Source organism: Spea bombifrons, chromosome 1 (assembly GCF_027358695.1).
Source record: "Spea bombifrons isolate aSpeBom1 chromosome 1, aSpeBom1.2.pri, whole genome shotgun sequence".
Classification (NCBI taxonomy): domain Eukaryota; kingdom Metazoa; phylum Chordata; class Amphibia; order Anura; family Pelobatidae; genus Spea; species Spea bombifrons.
In genome coordinates, this window is record NC_071087.1 from 127,396,926 (window position 1) to 127,412,363 (window position 15,438).

Below are 15,438 nucleotides of genomic sequence, written 5' to 3' on the forward strand. Positions count from 1 at the left end.
TGACTCCAGGCCAAGCGTTTACAGACGTGCTAGATTTAGGAGCTAACTTACAGAACCAAATAATGATTTTTGTAGAATTGTTTCTAGAGATTCCAAATAATTTATCAAGTCAGAATACGGTGATAAATGGACCGAATAAAGGATTTTCATGGCTGTTTTCCTCTTGGGGTTTTTGCTGTATAGAGCCACATTAATCAATCCACTCATCTTAAATACATATGGCAAGGGGTATGTAAAGGGCTATGTCACCAAACAGGTCACAATGGATATGTATGCTAGCAACATACATATACAGTGCAGTGAAAAAGTATGTGCCCCTTCCCAATTTCTTCTATTTTTGATAATTGTCTAATAATAAAAATTAGTTGGATGATCTAAAACATTTAAATGTGACAAAGATAATGTGAGTAATGTATTCTCCAACCTCATCAGGCATTATAGCAGAAGACTTAGAGCTGTTATCTTGGCAAAGGGAGATAGCACAAAGTATTGACTAAGAGGGTGCCAACAATTGTTGCACGCATATATTTAACATGTTTTTATATTTATAAACCTGTGTTGAGTTTGCCATTGTTTGATATCTGTGAGAGCAGATAATTTTTGTGTATTGTAGAAAAGATCAATCGGGTTAAACAGTAAAGGTTTTTCACCTTTTTTTCACCTTTTTCTTTGCTCATACTTACCAAGGTTCCAATATTTGTGGAGGGCACTGTGTATGGATTCTTTATTTATCTTTATCTAATATTAAAATTAGTTTCATGATCTGAAACAAATACGTGTAACAAATATGCAAAAATAGAAGAAATATAGAAAGGGCAAATACTTTTTTTTACAGCACTGTATGTAGACATTTATCCTGTACATCCAAGTTTGGCCGGTGCCTTGCGTTTATACTGGAACCAAATGTTTTGGAAGCCACTGGCCAAAGTTCAAGAAGAGTCATATCAGAACCTGTTGAAATAGTTGATTCCATCTCACGAAAGGACTGGGGATAAAAATAGGCCGTGGAACTTTGAGGCCAGTGACCGATCAATTGCATGGATACATGAAGGCACACTCCATCAAGCTTACATCACAGCGTTACAATAAAGAATTTGATCAGCTGCACAAATCAGACATCAGCCCGCCAGACATTTGCACATTGTTCCAAAGTACCAACCTGGGCTTGTTTCACCTTCTTTTTACATGTATTCTAGAAATGATAGAGAAAACAGTAGTAGGGCAATACTATAATTATTAATAGTCTTAAAAAATTATTAAAAAACTATTATTTTCTACAATGCGAACTTGCCTTATAACTGGGTGGGCAGTGCGTCTGGTTCTTATTTCACTCTCTGGTCCATTAAATGTTCAACCACCTGTGTCTATAGTATATACAGTAGCACAAACAGAGGGCAAGCACATTCTATAGCAAGGTTTAGTAACGCCTCAAGGACTAGAATGTGGACATAGGGAGGGAAAAAATAAAGAACATAGCACAGCAATGGATAGTATAAAACAAAAATATATATTTTATATATATAAGGTGAAAAAGCACTGAGACCCAGCTCGAGTGCAATTGCATATAACAACAAGCAGGTTACCCGTATGATGCCCATTCACTGGCAATGTTGTCAATTCCACCTCCTCTTGATTCCTCATACAAATCTGCAAGGGGGATACCGGCAATCGGACTCCAGAACCTGCACTTGTCTAGCATACATAAATAAAATCTGTATCATTACAGCCTGAGCTTCGTATGCACACAAATGAGTGGTCAACCGCCTGTGCTTATACACTTTTGTAAAAAAAAAAACTTGAAACTGATTTGTATACATCAAACAACCTGCCTTTTGTTACATTTAAGGGCCCAGATAAGCCTTATAGTAGAAGAATTGTTGTACTCCTTTGGTTGCCAAAGAGGTTGACGGAGAACCGCTACTTATAAGTATTTGAGTTGTACCCCAAGCTGGTAGAGGTCGAAGGTGAACTCATTTCAAATATTTGGTGTAATGGAGTCCAAATGGGTGTCCTTTGTTGTGCAACAACCATCAAAAGGTGCATCTTTTAAATACAGCAATTACATTTAGTTATTTTTTGTCGAGGGAAAACATTTTATTTAAAGCTGACACTCCTCTTGGCAGCAGTAGTCTCCCTTTAAATGTGTAAAAAGACTCTCCAGAGGTAAATCCAATTATATGGCTACAGAGTACTTATTCACAATGTACTCTCAAGGGAAAACAGTATCCTTTAACATTAATCTTTCTCACCAGATTGTTTCTATTTCTGTAAAGATATGTCTGACAAAATGCAAGCAGGTAACTTTTTCCCTCCTTTCAATGTTGAAAATCATGGGTCCTGATAAAATAAGTTGTTTCTATCTCCTGGGCTGTTTATAATAAATTATCCATCTGCCACAAGAGAGGCTATCTTATTCAATACTGTTTGATTTATTGCTATGTATTAGAAACCTATTTCCTTGTTTCATATCTTTTCTCTGCAATCGGTTGTTAACTTAGAAGCTGGAATTATCTACTTTTCATCAAAGGATGTTTGAGCAGCACCTACGAACACACTCTAAAAAAACATCATTACCAAAAATGATTGCAGTGCCTTTCTGTGGGAATAGTTTCTAATGTCCACATAGAGCATCCCCAAATATACTGTATGTCAAAAACTGAATTGACCATGACGATGAAAACGTATGTGATAGACACTGCATTGGTTTATTTTTGATACTTATATTTACAATTATCAGCCCACAACTTTTTCTGTGAATGAATCCAACTTGCCCAGACATTTTAGCTGTCACATAACCACATTAAGGAACCTATTGATCACTTTCAACTACAGTCCAATGGTGACGTTAGAAATATATATTTAGAATTTGCTAAACCTGGCTATGTAATTGCTCCGATGGAAAACCAGTGATAGTTCTAGGAATTCCTGGAAACACGAATAGTGTTTAGCAGTGCTCTAGGCAACTGCATTTGTAAGTACTTTAATATGCATTCTTCAACCTAAAAAAACATACAATAAAATCACTTCCCTTTAGAGAAGCTCTCCATCATCTCATTCTTGCGCCACTGATTGGCTGCCTGAAGTAGCCAGTTAGTTAAAGTGCATACGAACAGGGAGTCGTGTTAGACATTTTTGTTTTGCTGCTTATAGACATTGTGCTTTAAGTGCAGTAGAACACCAATACCAAGCGAGCATTGTGAGCTCCTAGAAAACAGGGGCATCAAGGGAGGGACAGAGGGATTTGGATTTGAAAGGGGAACTGTCGTTTTTTAAAGTGAAAGTGTGTAATCAGAGGTGTATTCTGACCGATGCTATCTAGGCCGCGTTGTGGAAGCCCTCCCTGGTGTGCCTCTTTTCCATTGCTCTACTTGAAATCAGAGATCTCCCTAACGCCATAGAGGTCTGTGCATAGTTTTAGTAAATAATTAGATGATTATTGCAAAATTTAAATTATGCTTGCTAGATTAGGTTTGCCATTATTAAGATGGCGAAATCTTCTGCTTTGCAGATAAAAACTGGGAATTCATTCTAACTTCTAACGTACGTTTAGTTTGTGTGTTTTTCCTCTTACCCATGTAAACATTAGTGTTTTTCTCTATAGTAGCCTATCATCAGGGCTTTGTTGTTAAACTGATTAGATCATTTAATTGCAATCAAACCTTCAAATTTTAATGAATGTCTGAGTTTCTTTTCTAGTAGTAACGTGCAAATGACCAACCATCAAACCAATTGACAACTTTGCTAGCCATATTTAAAATTCTTATCACTTTTACCATAAGGTGTGAGCTAAATTAAGGTACAAAACACCCCCCCCAAGTACTTACTACATCCACCGATTGCCTCCTAGACATTCCTCATGGCCCACAGCTCTCTCGCTGTCTGCATGCCCAGAAATGCCAGGACTTCCTTCTGTAAAAGAGTGAAAGAGTTACTGATGTTAACTTGGCCCTGGATATGGGGTACATCACACCTGTTATTTCTTCATCATTACACTCTCGCATTCTGTCTGTTACAGTATTTCAGGTTCATACTCCATGAAAGAAATTCTTCTATGTGTATTTTTATAATAATATAATTACCAAATAAATTCTATGTCATAAAGGCAACAGATTATAGTTTGAAATTTTCTTTGCCTTTATACTCTATAGGGACACTTTCAGGGACAAATAATACTATCTCTGAAAAATAGGATATCTGGTTATCCTACCACTACAAAAGGCAAAACTAAATAATATAGTTCTAGACACTTATTGTTAATTAATACTTAAATATAGGATGTCACTTTAATGCATTTCAATGGCTAAGGTTGCATTTAAAACCTTATACAACAATTTTGTTGCAAAGAAAATTATCCATGTAACGCATTAATATATATATATATATATATATATATATATATATATATATTGTGCAAGCAGAAACCTGCCGAAAATTGAAAACTGTAATGGGTAAATTGTACATGAAATCAGACTTAATGCATTTTTTGTGCCAACCCCCCTGGGCAGTCCTTTCATAAGTTTCTAATAAACCAGCTTGATTGGAGAAGAAAATGTCTATCCAGAGGGTCTATCTTCATCAAAGTAAAAAGTTTGGTGCTTCATTTTCAGTCTGGCCAGCTTCAAAAGTCTCTTTTATTATTATTATCTCTTACAAAGTGATATTCAAGCACATTGCAACTCTTAGGAGAGAGCTTCATGAATAATAGAAATAAAAGACTATACAACTTCATGTTTTTAGCTGGTGTTAGAATTATGTCTCAATAATGCGGTAGTCATAGTGATTAACGCCACTATATACTAGTTCAAGAGATGGGGAGATGAAAGGGACATGAAGTTGATTGGTAAGCTTTCATAAAATATAAAACTTTTCAAATATTTCTAAACTAAATATCTCTGAAACTGAATAAAAAATAAAAAAGTATTGCTCATAATTAAAGTTTAATTAATGAATTTAGTTAAGTGAAAAGCTGTAAATTCTCATCTTGTTTTTATTACTATTTCATACAGTGTTTCCAATTCCAGGTATTATACACAGTTGACACTCACAGTATGCATGCAGACATAAATGGTTGCGTTCCAAGCATGCACCCTACAACTTGACTACTGACAGCTTGCAGGGAGCGTAGAGCGCCGAATGAATTGTAAGAGATACATAGAGTGTGTCAAATATTTTTAGGTGAATGATCGCCCCTAGGGCTTATACCATAATAGCATTCAGAGAGTTTTAGAGCACTGACAAACTGGTGGTAAAGATTATACCGACAAGCTGTTTAGGAGCACCGACACGCTGGGGACAAAAGCTGGCATAGGCAAGCTGTTTGGGGGCACTGACAATCTAGTTGGGGACATGGGGGCACAGCCAAGCTGTTTCGGGGGTAAAATGGTATTGATAAGATCTTTGTTGGGCAAAGATGGAACAAGCTGTTTGGGGCAAAGATGGGACTGTGGGACATGTTGCTTGGTGGAGTTGGGGCGCCCTTGGCAATTATGGCACTGGGACCCTGTGGTTACTAGCTACACCCGGGCTTCAAGCTGTTCATAGTACTGTTGAGATGTAGCTGACACTACATAAATTGTAAAAAAATGGTAAGTGCAAGTTCTTTAACCTCCTATAAGAGAGTTCTAGCTTCACCATAACCACCTTTTCTGCAATCATTTGTATTAGACCTATTGTGTAGGTCTCCCTTTAGCTGCCAAAACAGCCCTGACCCATAGAGGCATGGACTCCACTAGACCTGCGCTGTGGTATCTGGCTCCAAGACGTTAGCAGCAGATCCTTTAAGTCCTGTAAGTTGCGAGATGGGACCCTCTATGGATCGGACTTTTTTGTCTAGCACATCCCACAGATGCTTGATTTGATTGAGATCTGGGCAATTTGGAGGTCAAGTCAAATACCTTGTTGTGTTCCTCAAACCATTCCCTAAACAATATTTGCTTTGTGGCAGAGCACATTATCCTGCTGAACGAGGCCAATGCTATCAGGAAATACTGTGTCCATGAAAGGGTGTACATGGTCTGCAACAATGCTTAGGTAGGTGGTATGTGTAAAATGAACATCCATATGAATGGCAGGACCCTAGGTTTTCCAGCAGAGCATTGCCTAAAGCATCACACTGCCTCCACCGGCTTGCCTTCTTCCCATAGTGCCTTCTGGTGCCATGTGTTCTCCAGGTAAGTGAAGCACATGCACCCGGCCATCCACATGATGTAAAAGAAAATGGGATTCATCAGAACAGGCCACTTTCTTCCATTGCTCTGTGGTCCAATTCTCATACTCACGTGCCCATTGAAAGCGCCTTCAGCACTGCACAGGGGTCAGAATGGGCACCCTGACTGGTCAGCGGCTATGCAGCCCCATACGCAACAAACTGTGAAGCACAGTCTATTCTGACACCCTTCTATCAGGACCATCAATTTGAGCTATAGTAGCTCATCAGTTGGATTTGACCACATGGGCCAGCTTTTGCCCCTTACTTGCATCAAGGAGCCTTGGCTGCCCATGACCCTGTCGCCAGCTCACCGCTTTTCCTTCCTTGGACCACTTTTGATAGGTACTGACCACTGCAGACACCCCACAAGTGCAGTTGTAGAGATCCCCTGACCCAGTCGTCTAGCCATCCCAATTTAGCCCTTGTCAAAGCCGCTCAGATCCTTATACCTGCCCATTTTTCTAACACATCAACTTTGAGAACAAAATGTTCAGTTGCTGGCTAGTCCTTCCCACCCACTGACACTTGCCATGATAACAAGATTGTTGTTATTCAGTGTCATTCACTTCACCTGTCAGTGGTCATAATGCTATGACTGATCGGTGTATATATATATATACTGTAAGTAATGTTCCTTACCATGACGTAGTGGCCATATGGTGTGATGGAATCCCCAATATTTATACCTTAAATATGTGTTTTTCTAATAGTATTCACTGGGTATGCGCTGAATTTTTTTCTTTGTTTTGTGTATTCATTGGTCATTACTATTCTAGCAGCAACCTGGGAATCTGAATGTGTATGGCTTTAATGCTTTTTAGGTTGTGGGCTCCCCTTTCTGTATATTTTAGATGTTGGGAGTAGGCTGTGCGATCTTAAGACCATACTGAGGCATTTGGCAGATCCTTCACCTTAAGAGCTAGTCTGTTCACTTTTTATCTTTAGAAATCATTTTATCAGATTTGGGAGAGGGGTCAAAAAGAAAAGATCGGGTTAAATATGTAATGCTCTAACATGGAAAACAGTTATCCTCAATATCTAATTAATTGAAAAATTTAATCTATTCATATATGTAAATATAATAATTAATATGTCCCTTCTTGTAGGAGTAAAAAACTGTAATCCTGCACTTCTTAACGATAACAGAATGTAACATTATTCTACAAAGCAATGTATAAAATGCTTTTAACTTCCAAAAACCACCTCCTGAATTAACTGTTTAGTAAATAGATCCCATTTACTAAACAGACATAAACGAGGCAAAGAACATAACTAGATTCTGCTACAAGATTTGTTTATCACAGATCTTAAGATGAAATGGTAGATACACTGCTGGGGGGTAGACTTAACAGTTTTTCTGACTTGCTGCTCTTTTATTTGTACTGTTCAAGGTGATCTACTTGTTTTGTTTGTAAAAAGAAAACTGCATTTAGAACTCTTGTTGGCTCAGTCAAAGCATCTGGATGGAAAAAAAAACAAACCCACAAAGAAAGAGAAGTCACTAATTAAAGACAAGCCAAGATGTGTGGAAGCCCTATAAAACATAATTGGAAGTCAAAGGAAATCTGCCGCATTACTGCCAAGGAGGCAATTATCAATCTTAATGGCTCAGTGAAAATCAATTATAGATAAATACAATGCACGTTCCAGAAACCACACAGAATTTTCATTTGTGCTATTTCATTATGTTACTTTATGTCAGTTTTTAGAAGTTCTGAACAAACAATGGCCTTGTTCATATTTGTTTAGCCATTGTTCTAAAAAGTTAGAACTTTCCCTGGAGGCCTGCAAGTAAAAACCCAACGATGGAGACGGTTTTAAACTACTTCCTATTTTAGCATGGTGCTAGTTTGCAATTTCCTATTTCCCTATCATCAGGCTTTACTTAGGGGAGGGCTGGCCAGGATGTCAAGGGCACAATTGCCTTTAGAGTTCACGTTATTTCACGATTTAGAACCACTACGCACTCCTTTTTGTGTTTTAGTTACAGTTCCACATATAGCCATTGGGTTTTCTAATGCATTAAAGCTTTAGGCTGTAGTTGTATTACTGGATCCTTTTTTGTGTAATCTTCTTCTATGCATGTGAATGTGTGTTAGCCATGACAAGATAATATCCACTGAACATATTATCTGTTTCATGTCTTTATTAATGTAATAGTTTTGTCCTCCAAATCATATTTTTTTTATTTTTTAATGTGTGTTGTTCATTTTGCATAGGCTACAAGGCATGCACATTAGAACATGCATTCTTTAGTTATTTCTGATTTAACTCACCCCTTGGTTACCTTTACTGAAACCAGAAAGGCTGTAGTATGTAAGCCTCTTGTACATACTTGGTGGCACCCCCTTCATCGAAGCAGCAGCTAGCATACAAGTAATTGGCTCCTGCTATTCCCATTGATTTTAATGGGAGTTTGGATCCCATTGGCAAGAATGGAAGTTATTGATCATGGGCCTAAAGCATATTGAGGTATGCTCCCTGCTTTCAGTAGACGCAGCCATAGGGATTGAAACGCAAAGTCAGAAAACACAGAATGTTTGTTCTGGATACAAATGTGTCAATACACTAAATGCTCCTGGCTACATGCATAACAACAACCATTCTTGGCCAAAATTCACGTAAGCCAGAAATGACCATATCACCAGAACATGTGTTGTAAGAACAGCAAAACCACTTAACCACCAATGAGATGAAAATAAAGATACAGAACGAGGTTGATGCAATCCATTCACACAGCAAATGCTGATTGCAGCAGCTGGCTAAACTCCCAGAAAATAGGTTGGGAATTGATCTAAATCAGATTAGAAACGTGTCTTTTATGATTAGTGTTTATTGAAGTATATTATTCACAGAATGTCAGTATTGAGAGGGTTAAAAGTAATTGTTGTGGTTTATATAAGCCTGACTGTGCACATGTAGTGTGCTTTATGGCTTCTGGTACGGTATCTACATTTGCTTAAGAAACAGAGCTTAATAGGGAGTCAATTGGGAACGAGAGAGGGGACTTTAGCATTTAGGAAGTTCGGAAGGCATGCCTAGAAGTGATCAAGAAAGACATTAACTGGACCGGGAGGGGGCTGTAATGCGCAATGATAGAGGATTTCATAGAGAGATTGCATGAACCACAAAGAAGCAGAGTGAAAAAGTAATAGAGGAGAGGTTCAAAACTGTAAGGTAGGGAAAGTAGAAAACCTTGACCACCTATCTGTCATCAATTCTGGGAGTTTTAGTGGATTGAAGGCTACTGTAGGAGAGAGCTGAACAGGAAGCAGTGTTATAGGAGGACAGACACATTTATGTTAGAGGAAGAGGTACAAGGAACTAGAGGTGAAATCATTATGCATTGCTGTTAGTCTATTACACATCGAATAGGCATAACAAAGGACAGAAGGAGTGACTGGGTATGTGGATAAGATTATTGAGGTTTCTGGAATGCTAAGTTCCAGAGGGTGAAGAAGAGAGAAAAATAGAGAGACCCATGATTAGGGGAGATGTTGCCAGCAGCGAAGAGCAGAAGAAGAGAGTGAAAGAAAGTGGAACTAGGGCAGGTAGATTGCTGCAAGTAGGAGAAGGTGAAGAGAAAGCTAGTGAAGGAGAGAAGTACCTATGATTTCACTGGTGATCCTGGTGGGAAGAGAGATAGGTTCTAGTTATAATGCAGGAGACCAAAAATAACAGGAGCAGCATGAGCATGGTGCCTGAAGAATGATGAGACCAGGAGTGAGAGAGAAAAGGGTAGATTAAACAGTGTAGTAGTTCAGAAACAGACACAGACAGCAGGTATAGCAGCAGCTAGTTCAGGATATGAGGATATTGATTGAAGGGATTCTTTCAGGTTACTGTCTTGTTCCATCTGATCAAATCATGGCTACTAACCTAATCTATGAGAAAACAATAAAGACAGTGTCCTATTTTACTACAAAATGGAGCAATACAAGATTTTTGACCGTTCATTTTACAACTTCTACAGATCTTCAACTGGCAGGCAGCCACCCTGACATTAGGAATTCATTAACCCCTCAATGATAGCATACTTCTCAGGTATTGAGGCAGTATGCGGTGCCCCATACGTAGTGCTACATGTTCTTCCCAAACAATACAATCTTAGTTTCACAAAACATTATTATTGAGAATAGTCAAGGTGCTCTTTGGCAAACTTCAGTTAAACAGCGATGTTAAATTGGAGAGCAGCAGCTCTCATAAACTTATGAATAGAGATGTTAACCAGTTCCAATGGTTCCTTCAAGCCTTTAGCTGTTACTCTAGGGTCCTTGTTACTCATTTTGTCCCCTTCATGTTAATGCATATTTATATTATAACACACAAGCTTAATTTTGGATAAAAAATTCCATCATCTGCATTGGATACATTTAATTCTTTTTTAAGAGTGGATAGACTACTCTATTGCTGTTTTGTTCATTATGTATTTGTGTTGGGGAGGTCCATTCCCAGCATGAAAATATAAAATAATTGTTGTTGTCTACCATGTTGTCATTATACACTGCAGGGATATTGAGAGTATTCAATAAGAAGCAAGGGATAGCCTTCCCAAAAGTTTAAGCTGGGGCTTCTGAGGCAGACAGTTTCAGAATACAAATGATTTTGTAAACCATAATGTATAAGCCTAGCTGAAAAATATTAGAAATAAAATATAACTGCCCTCCAGCTAGGGTTCCCGCCTTTTGCAGTGTCCATTTCCTGTACACTCGTGAAGAGATGGCTCATGGGCTCTTCAGATGAGAGACAAGAAAAGAGAAGGGGATGAGATGAAAGAGAGAAAGGATAAGGAGAGAAGAAAGTGACAAAATAAACAAAGAAATAGAAAGACAAGATAAAGTAGAGAGAAGAAGAAAACAAAATGCTGTCTCTCTCTCTCCCCCTTCCTCACAGTAAACATTGCCTCTTTACCTGTTCCAGGGCCCTTCTAAGTGTGGTATTAAGGTTACAGAATTCCCCTGGAAATAAAAACATAAATCCAGTACTTGGAACTTAGCTTTTTAGTCCAAGTCTGCTCAGGTGAAATCAGAATGGATAGTAACGCCACTAAAGTACATTGTTTAAAGAAACCAAAAGGAAAATGTTATTTTTTTTTTTATTGGAACTCAGTCTTTCATTAAGTATAGGGTTTCTTCAGAGCTGTCCTTTTAAAAGAGTTGTTCCATTTAGATAAACATTCACTTGAGCTCTCTAGCATGCTGAGCACAGATCTGTTTTATTCTTCGCTCTGAAGGTTTAATCACATTAAAAACACGTTTTTTGTAAAGATATGTATCTGCATATTTTAAAAAATATATATTTTCTTAACACAAATCGTGAAATGCTGCATGAAATGCTTCAAAGACTGTAAGAGCTGATAAGCTTGTGTTTTTCTTTTTGACTTATAGGCGCAGTATCTTCATCTTGGACCAAAGTGAATGACGGATTATTTAACAAAGGGTTCCTGTGAGTCTTTTGTACCTGGGGACCTCTCTGCTTTGCTGAAAAAGAGACTGTCATTTCCATTAAAGCAACGCAGCCACGAATCTGTGCTTAGGAGCTGAAAGCCAAGAGAATGAGAAAGAGCTGTGTCAGCTGATCAGTTTTTCAACCACCTTAAAACTCTCAATTTTCTTAAAATGATCTGTCCATCAATGGCATCTCTAGGGCTCCCCTTTGGAACATTTATAGACAAGAAATGAAATGAAAAGAAATGGAAGCCATAGCACAACGACTGAAAAGAAATCAATTTTTATTTTTCCAGCACACTTTTAGTGGAAAGATATTTTTTTTCTCAAAGATAATTTTTGTATTGCAAAATATTTTCGTATAATGCAAGTTTCTCTTTATTTTTATTTTTGTGTATGATGTTCAGAATATGCAAAGTGGTACTTTGCAGGTATGGAGATATAGTTTTCTCTTGTGGATAGTAAAATTATAACAAAGAAAAAAAAGAATAATGTACAAGATATGGCCAAAATAATTGTAAAGTTCCAGCGCTATTTTCGACGGAAGCCTGTACGCTTTTTCACATTCATTATTCTGTACCTGACTGCTGGAAGTGTGGTTTTTCTCCATGCTAATTTTGAAGGGGAACATATTGCATCTGACAATGATAGGCCTTTGGTAGATGGCACCAGTGCTGGAGCAGAACACCAGGATATCGGGGTTGCCCAATTAAGTCGAGTATTTAAAGAAGCTCCAGAGTCTCCAAGTCCACCACGGAGATATGGACCATGGTTAAAAAACCCAGCAAAAGGATTACCACAGAGAAACAAACAAGGGGATTTTGGTGGGACCTGGAACAGAGCTTTGAAAGGGAGAGTCATAAGAGAACAGGAGGAAGGAAGAGGTAAGTCAGCAATTACATTTATTGCAAGTATTAAAATATTCATTATGTATTTCACAATTACAGATAACAAGTCCAGTAATCTTGCATGTGGTCTTTAAGGTTGGATTAATTTAGTCAGTAATAAGTATATCAGTAAGTACCGTATTTGCTCGATTATAAGACGACCCTGATTATAAGACAACCCCCCAAAATCTGAATATTAATTTAGGAAAAAAAGAAAAAGCCTGATTATAAGACGACCCTATAGGAAAAAAGTTTTAATAGTAAATATTAATTCATGTAAACTATTTTTGTGTTTTTAATTTCCTTGTATTTACCAACCTGCCCCCAGTTATGCTCATCTGCCCCCAGTTATGCACATCTGGCATGCCTTATACCCTCCTATATGCCACTCTGTCCCATGTTATGCCTTCTAACCCTCTATATGCCACTCTGGCATATAGGGGGTTAAAAGGCATATAATGGGACAGGGTGGCATATAGGGGGACACTTACATACCCAGACACTAATATACCCACCCAGACACCTACCTACCCACTGAGACACTTACCTACCCACTCTGACACTTAGATACCCAGACACTAATATACCCACTCACGCACTTTACTCACCACGATGCCTCAGCAGACGCTTGCTGCAGCTCCTTCGGGATTTCAGCATGACGCTGTGTGACCCCGCTAGGCCCCGCCTCCTCCAGAAAATTGACGAGGTCTACTGGATCCGCTCTGGGACGACACAGTGCCGCCGGGTCCCGGTCCTGCAGCAATCTCCCCAACCGGCTCTGCTTCCCCGCAGTGAGCAGGCTATCCCATTAGGAAGGTACGTGCGTATGGAACCTCGGCTGCTGCCGGCACTTTTGCCGGCACTCGGTGATCGACGCCGGCAGCAGCTGAGGTTACCATACAGGAGGATCCAGGTCCCGTGCAGCGATGCGGGGGATCTGGATCTTAGTCTAATAGTCAGACCTCATTTGAGGTCTGATTAGAAGACGACCCCGATTACAAGACGAGGGGTATTTTTCAGAGCATTTGCTCTGAAAAAAACCTCGTCTTATAATCGAGCAAATACGGTATATCAGAGCTGAGTTAGAAGACACATCGACATGCAACAAGGTAAGATTGGAAAAGTGTAAACTTAACCTGCTCCTTGGCATTATTGGGTCATCCTGCCTAACCTCCACTTCATATTCCATCCAAGTCCTTTTAGAATCTATCCTTGTAAAGTGTTGCAGCCACAAAGTGAAGGGAAAGCTGGGATGGGAGGGTGGTGGGTATAGCAGACTTAAGAATTTAAAACATACATGTAAACAACACATTAGTTTATGAAAAATGGTAAAACAAATCTGTACCTGAAAAATAAAGAGTTGTTACTTTCACATAAAAAATTATGATAGTTGAGAACAGTAACTGACATATACACTCTGCAGATTTTCACAAAATGCAACAAAATCTACCAAGAGCTCCAAATTTTTGTTTGCGTTTCATTGCTTTCATTACTCACACTCATGCTCTCTCATGCTCCCTCTCAATGTCTCCCTACCTTCTCCGTCAACCATTTCTGTGTCTCTATCTCCTTTTCCGGAGCTCTGCTTCTTCTCTTGCCTCTTCTTGGTCTTCTGGCTTCTTTCTTCTATCTTTTTTCTTTGTCCACTTCTCCGCCGTTATTAGCTCCATTATCTAGGCACTTCTGCAAAAGGGCAGAGCCTCTACCCACACCCTTGTCCCTGACTGGAGAAACAGGGAGAAACTGTCTCTGTGGTACACCCTTTACTGCAAGGACTCCAAGAAGCTAGGATATTGCTGAGAGGTGTAGAAACACTTGTGTGAGTGTGTGTCTGCGAGAGTGTGAGTGAAAACAAATTTAGTTTCCTGAATGGGAAAAACCCTTCCAAATTTTGTCTGAACTAAAGGGGAATGAAACTAAATCCGCTTTCCGAAAACAAATGAACCAAAAACAAAAAGTTTATCCGAATCGCTTTGGGTCCATTTGCACAAGTTCTGACTTGTTTCCTGGCAGTAATGTGAATTAGTGACAATATTCATCCATATTTAATATTGATCACCTAAAATCCCAGCTTTGAAAAGACCCTACAGAACGGTTAAAACTACAGGCATCTTATGCCTACTGAATAATCTGTTCCTCTGCAGTTTTTGCTATCAGCACATGCTGACACCATGATTGTCTGTGAGGCATCAGGCAGCGAAAAGTGTTCAAATCTCAGAAAATATCAAACTTTCCTCAAAAATTCAACAAGAGGTAAAAATAACTTTGGCTCATTTGTGTCTCAAAAATTTCTTTGAATACGGTGTATCTGCCAATTTTTTTTTACAAACAAATATATATTAAATACATTACTGTGCATTCAACTTTCATTGGTTCAGTTATTTCCAGGCAAAGTAGAATACAACTGTTCTGTTTCAAAATGATTGTATAATTTCTGAAAAACAATTGCCCAAAAAACAGCACCCTTAAATCTTAAAACGCCGGAGACTTAGTGGCATTGATGAAGTGGACTGGCGGAAATTTGCATTGTAACACATTGCTACAGAACACTGCTCTAGTGACAATTGTTTAATGGGTTATTTTGATATTTAGTGAAATAGAATCAGCAATACCAGTAATATGAACACAACATGAAATATGAAACAAGATCACTGGAGAGGTACAATAACTGAATTTAGATTACACCACCAATTCTTTGTTTATAATTGGTTTTCTGGCCACAGTACCTATTATAGAGTAAAAATACCTACACACATATTTTTATTGTATGTGGCTAAGAAGAAGTAAGGAATATTCAGCGTTGTTCAGTTGTTCTAAAATTATATTTTTGGGTTTGTTCTCCTGAAGGCAAAGAGAGGAGGGGAGGCCGGGGAGCTCAGATTTAAAAGGCACCACC

The 15,438-nt window shown here is 38.6% G+C and overlaps 1 protein-coding gene across 1 annotated transcript in view; it reads left to right on the forward strand.

Annotated features, from left to right (window-relative positions):
• The window catches only part of WSCD2 (WSC domain containing 2), a 143,801-nt gene that overhangs the window by 58,827 nt on the left and 69,536 nt on the right, over nucleotides 1-15,438 (forward strand). Inside the window, exon 2 of the mRNA XM_053473266.1 lies at nucleotides 11,596-12,539. Within this exon, the coding sequence (XP_053329241.1) occupies nucleotides 12,158-12,539 (382 nt within the window). The 5' untranslated portion in view covers nucleotides 11,596-12,157. The remainder of the gene's footprint in view (nucleotides 1-11,595; nucleotides 12,540-15,438) is intronic.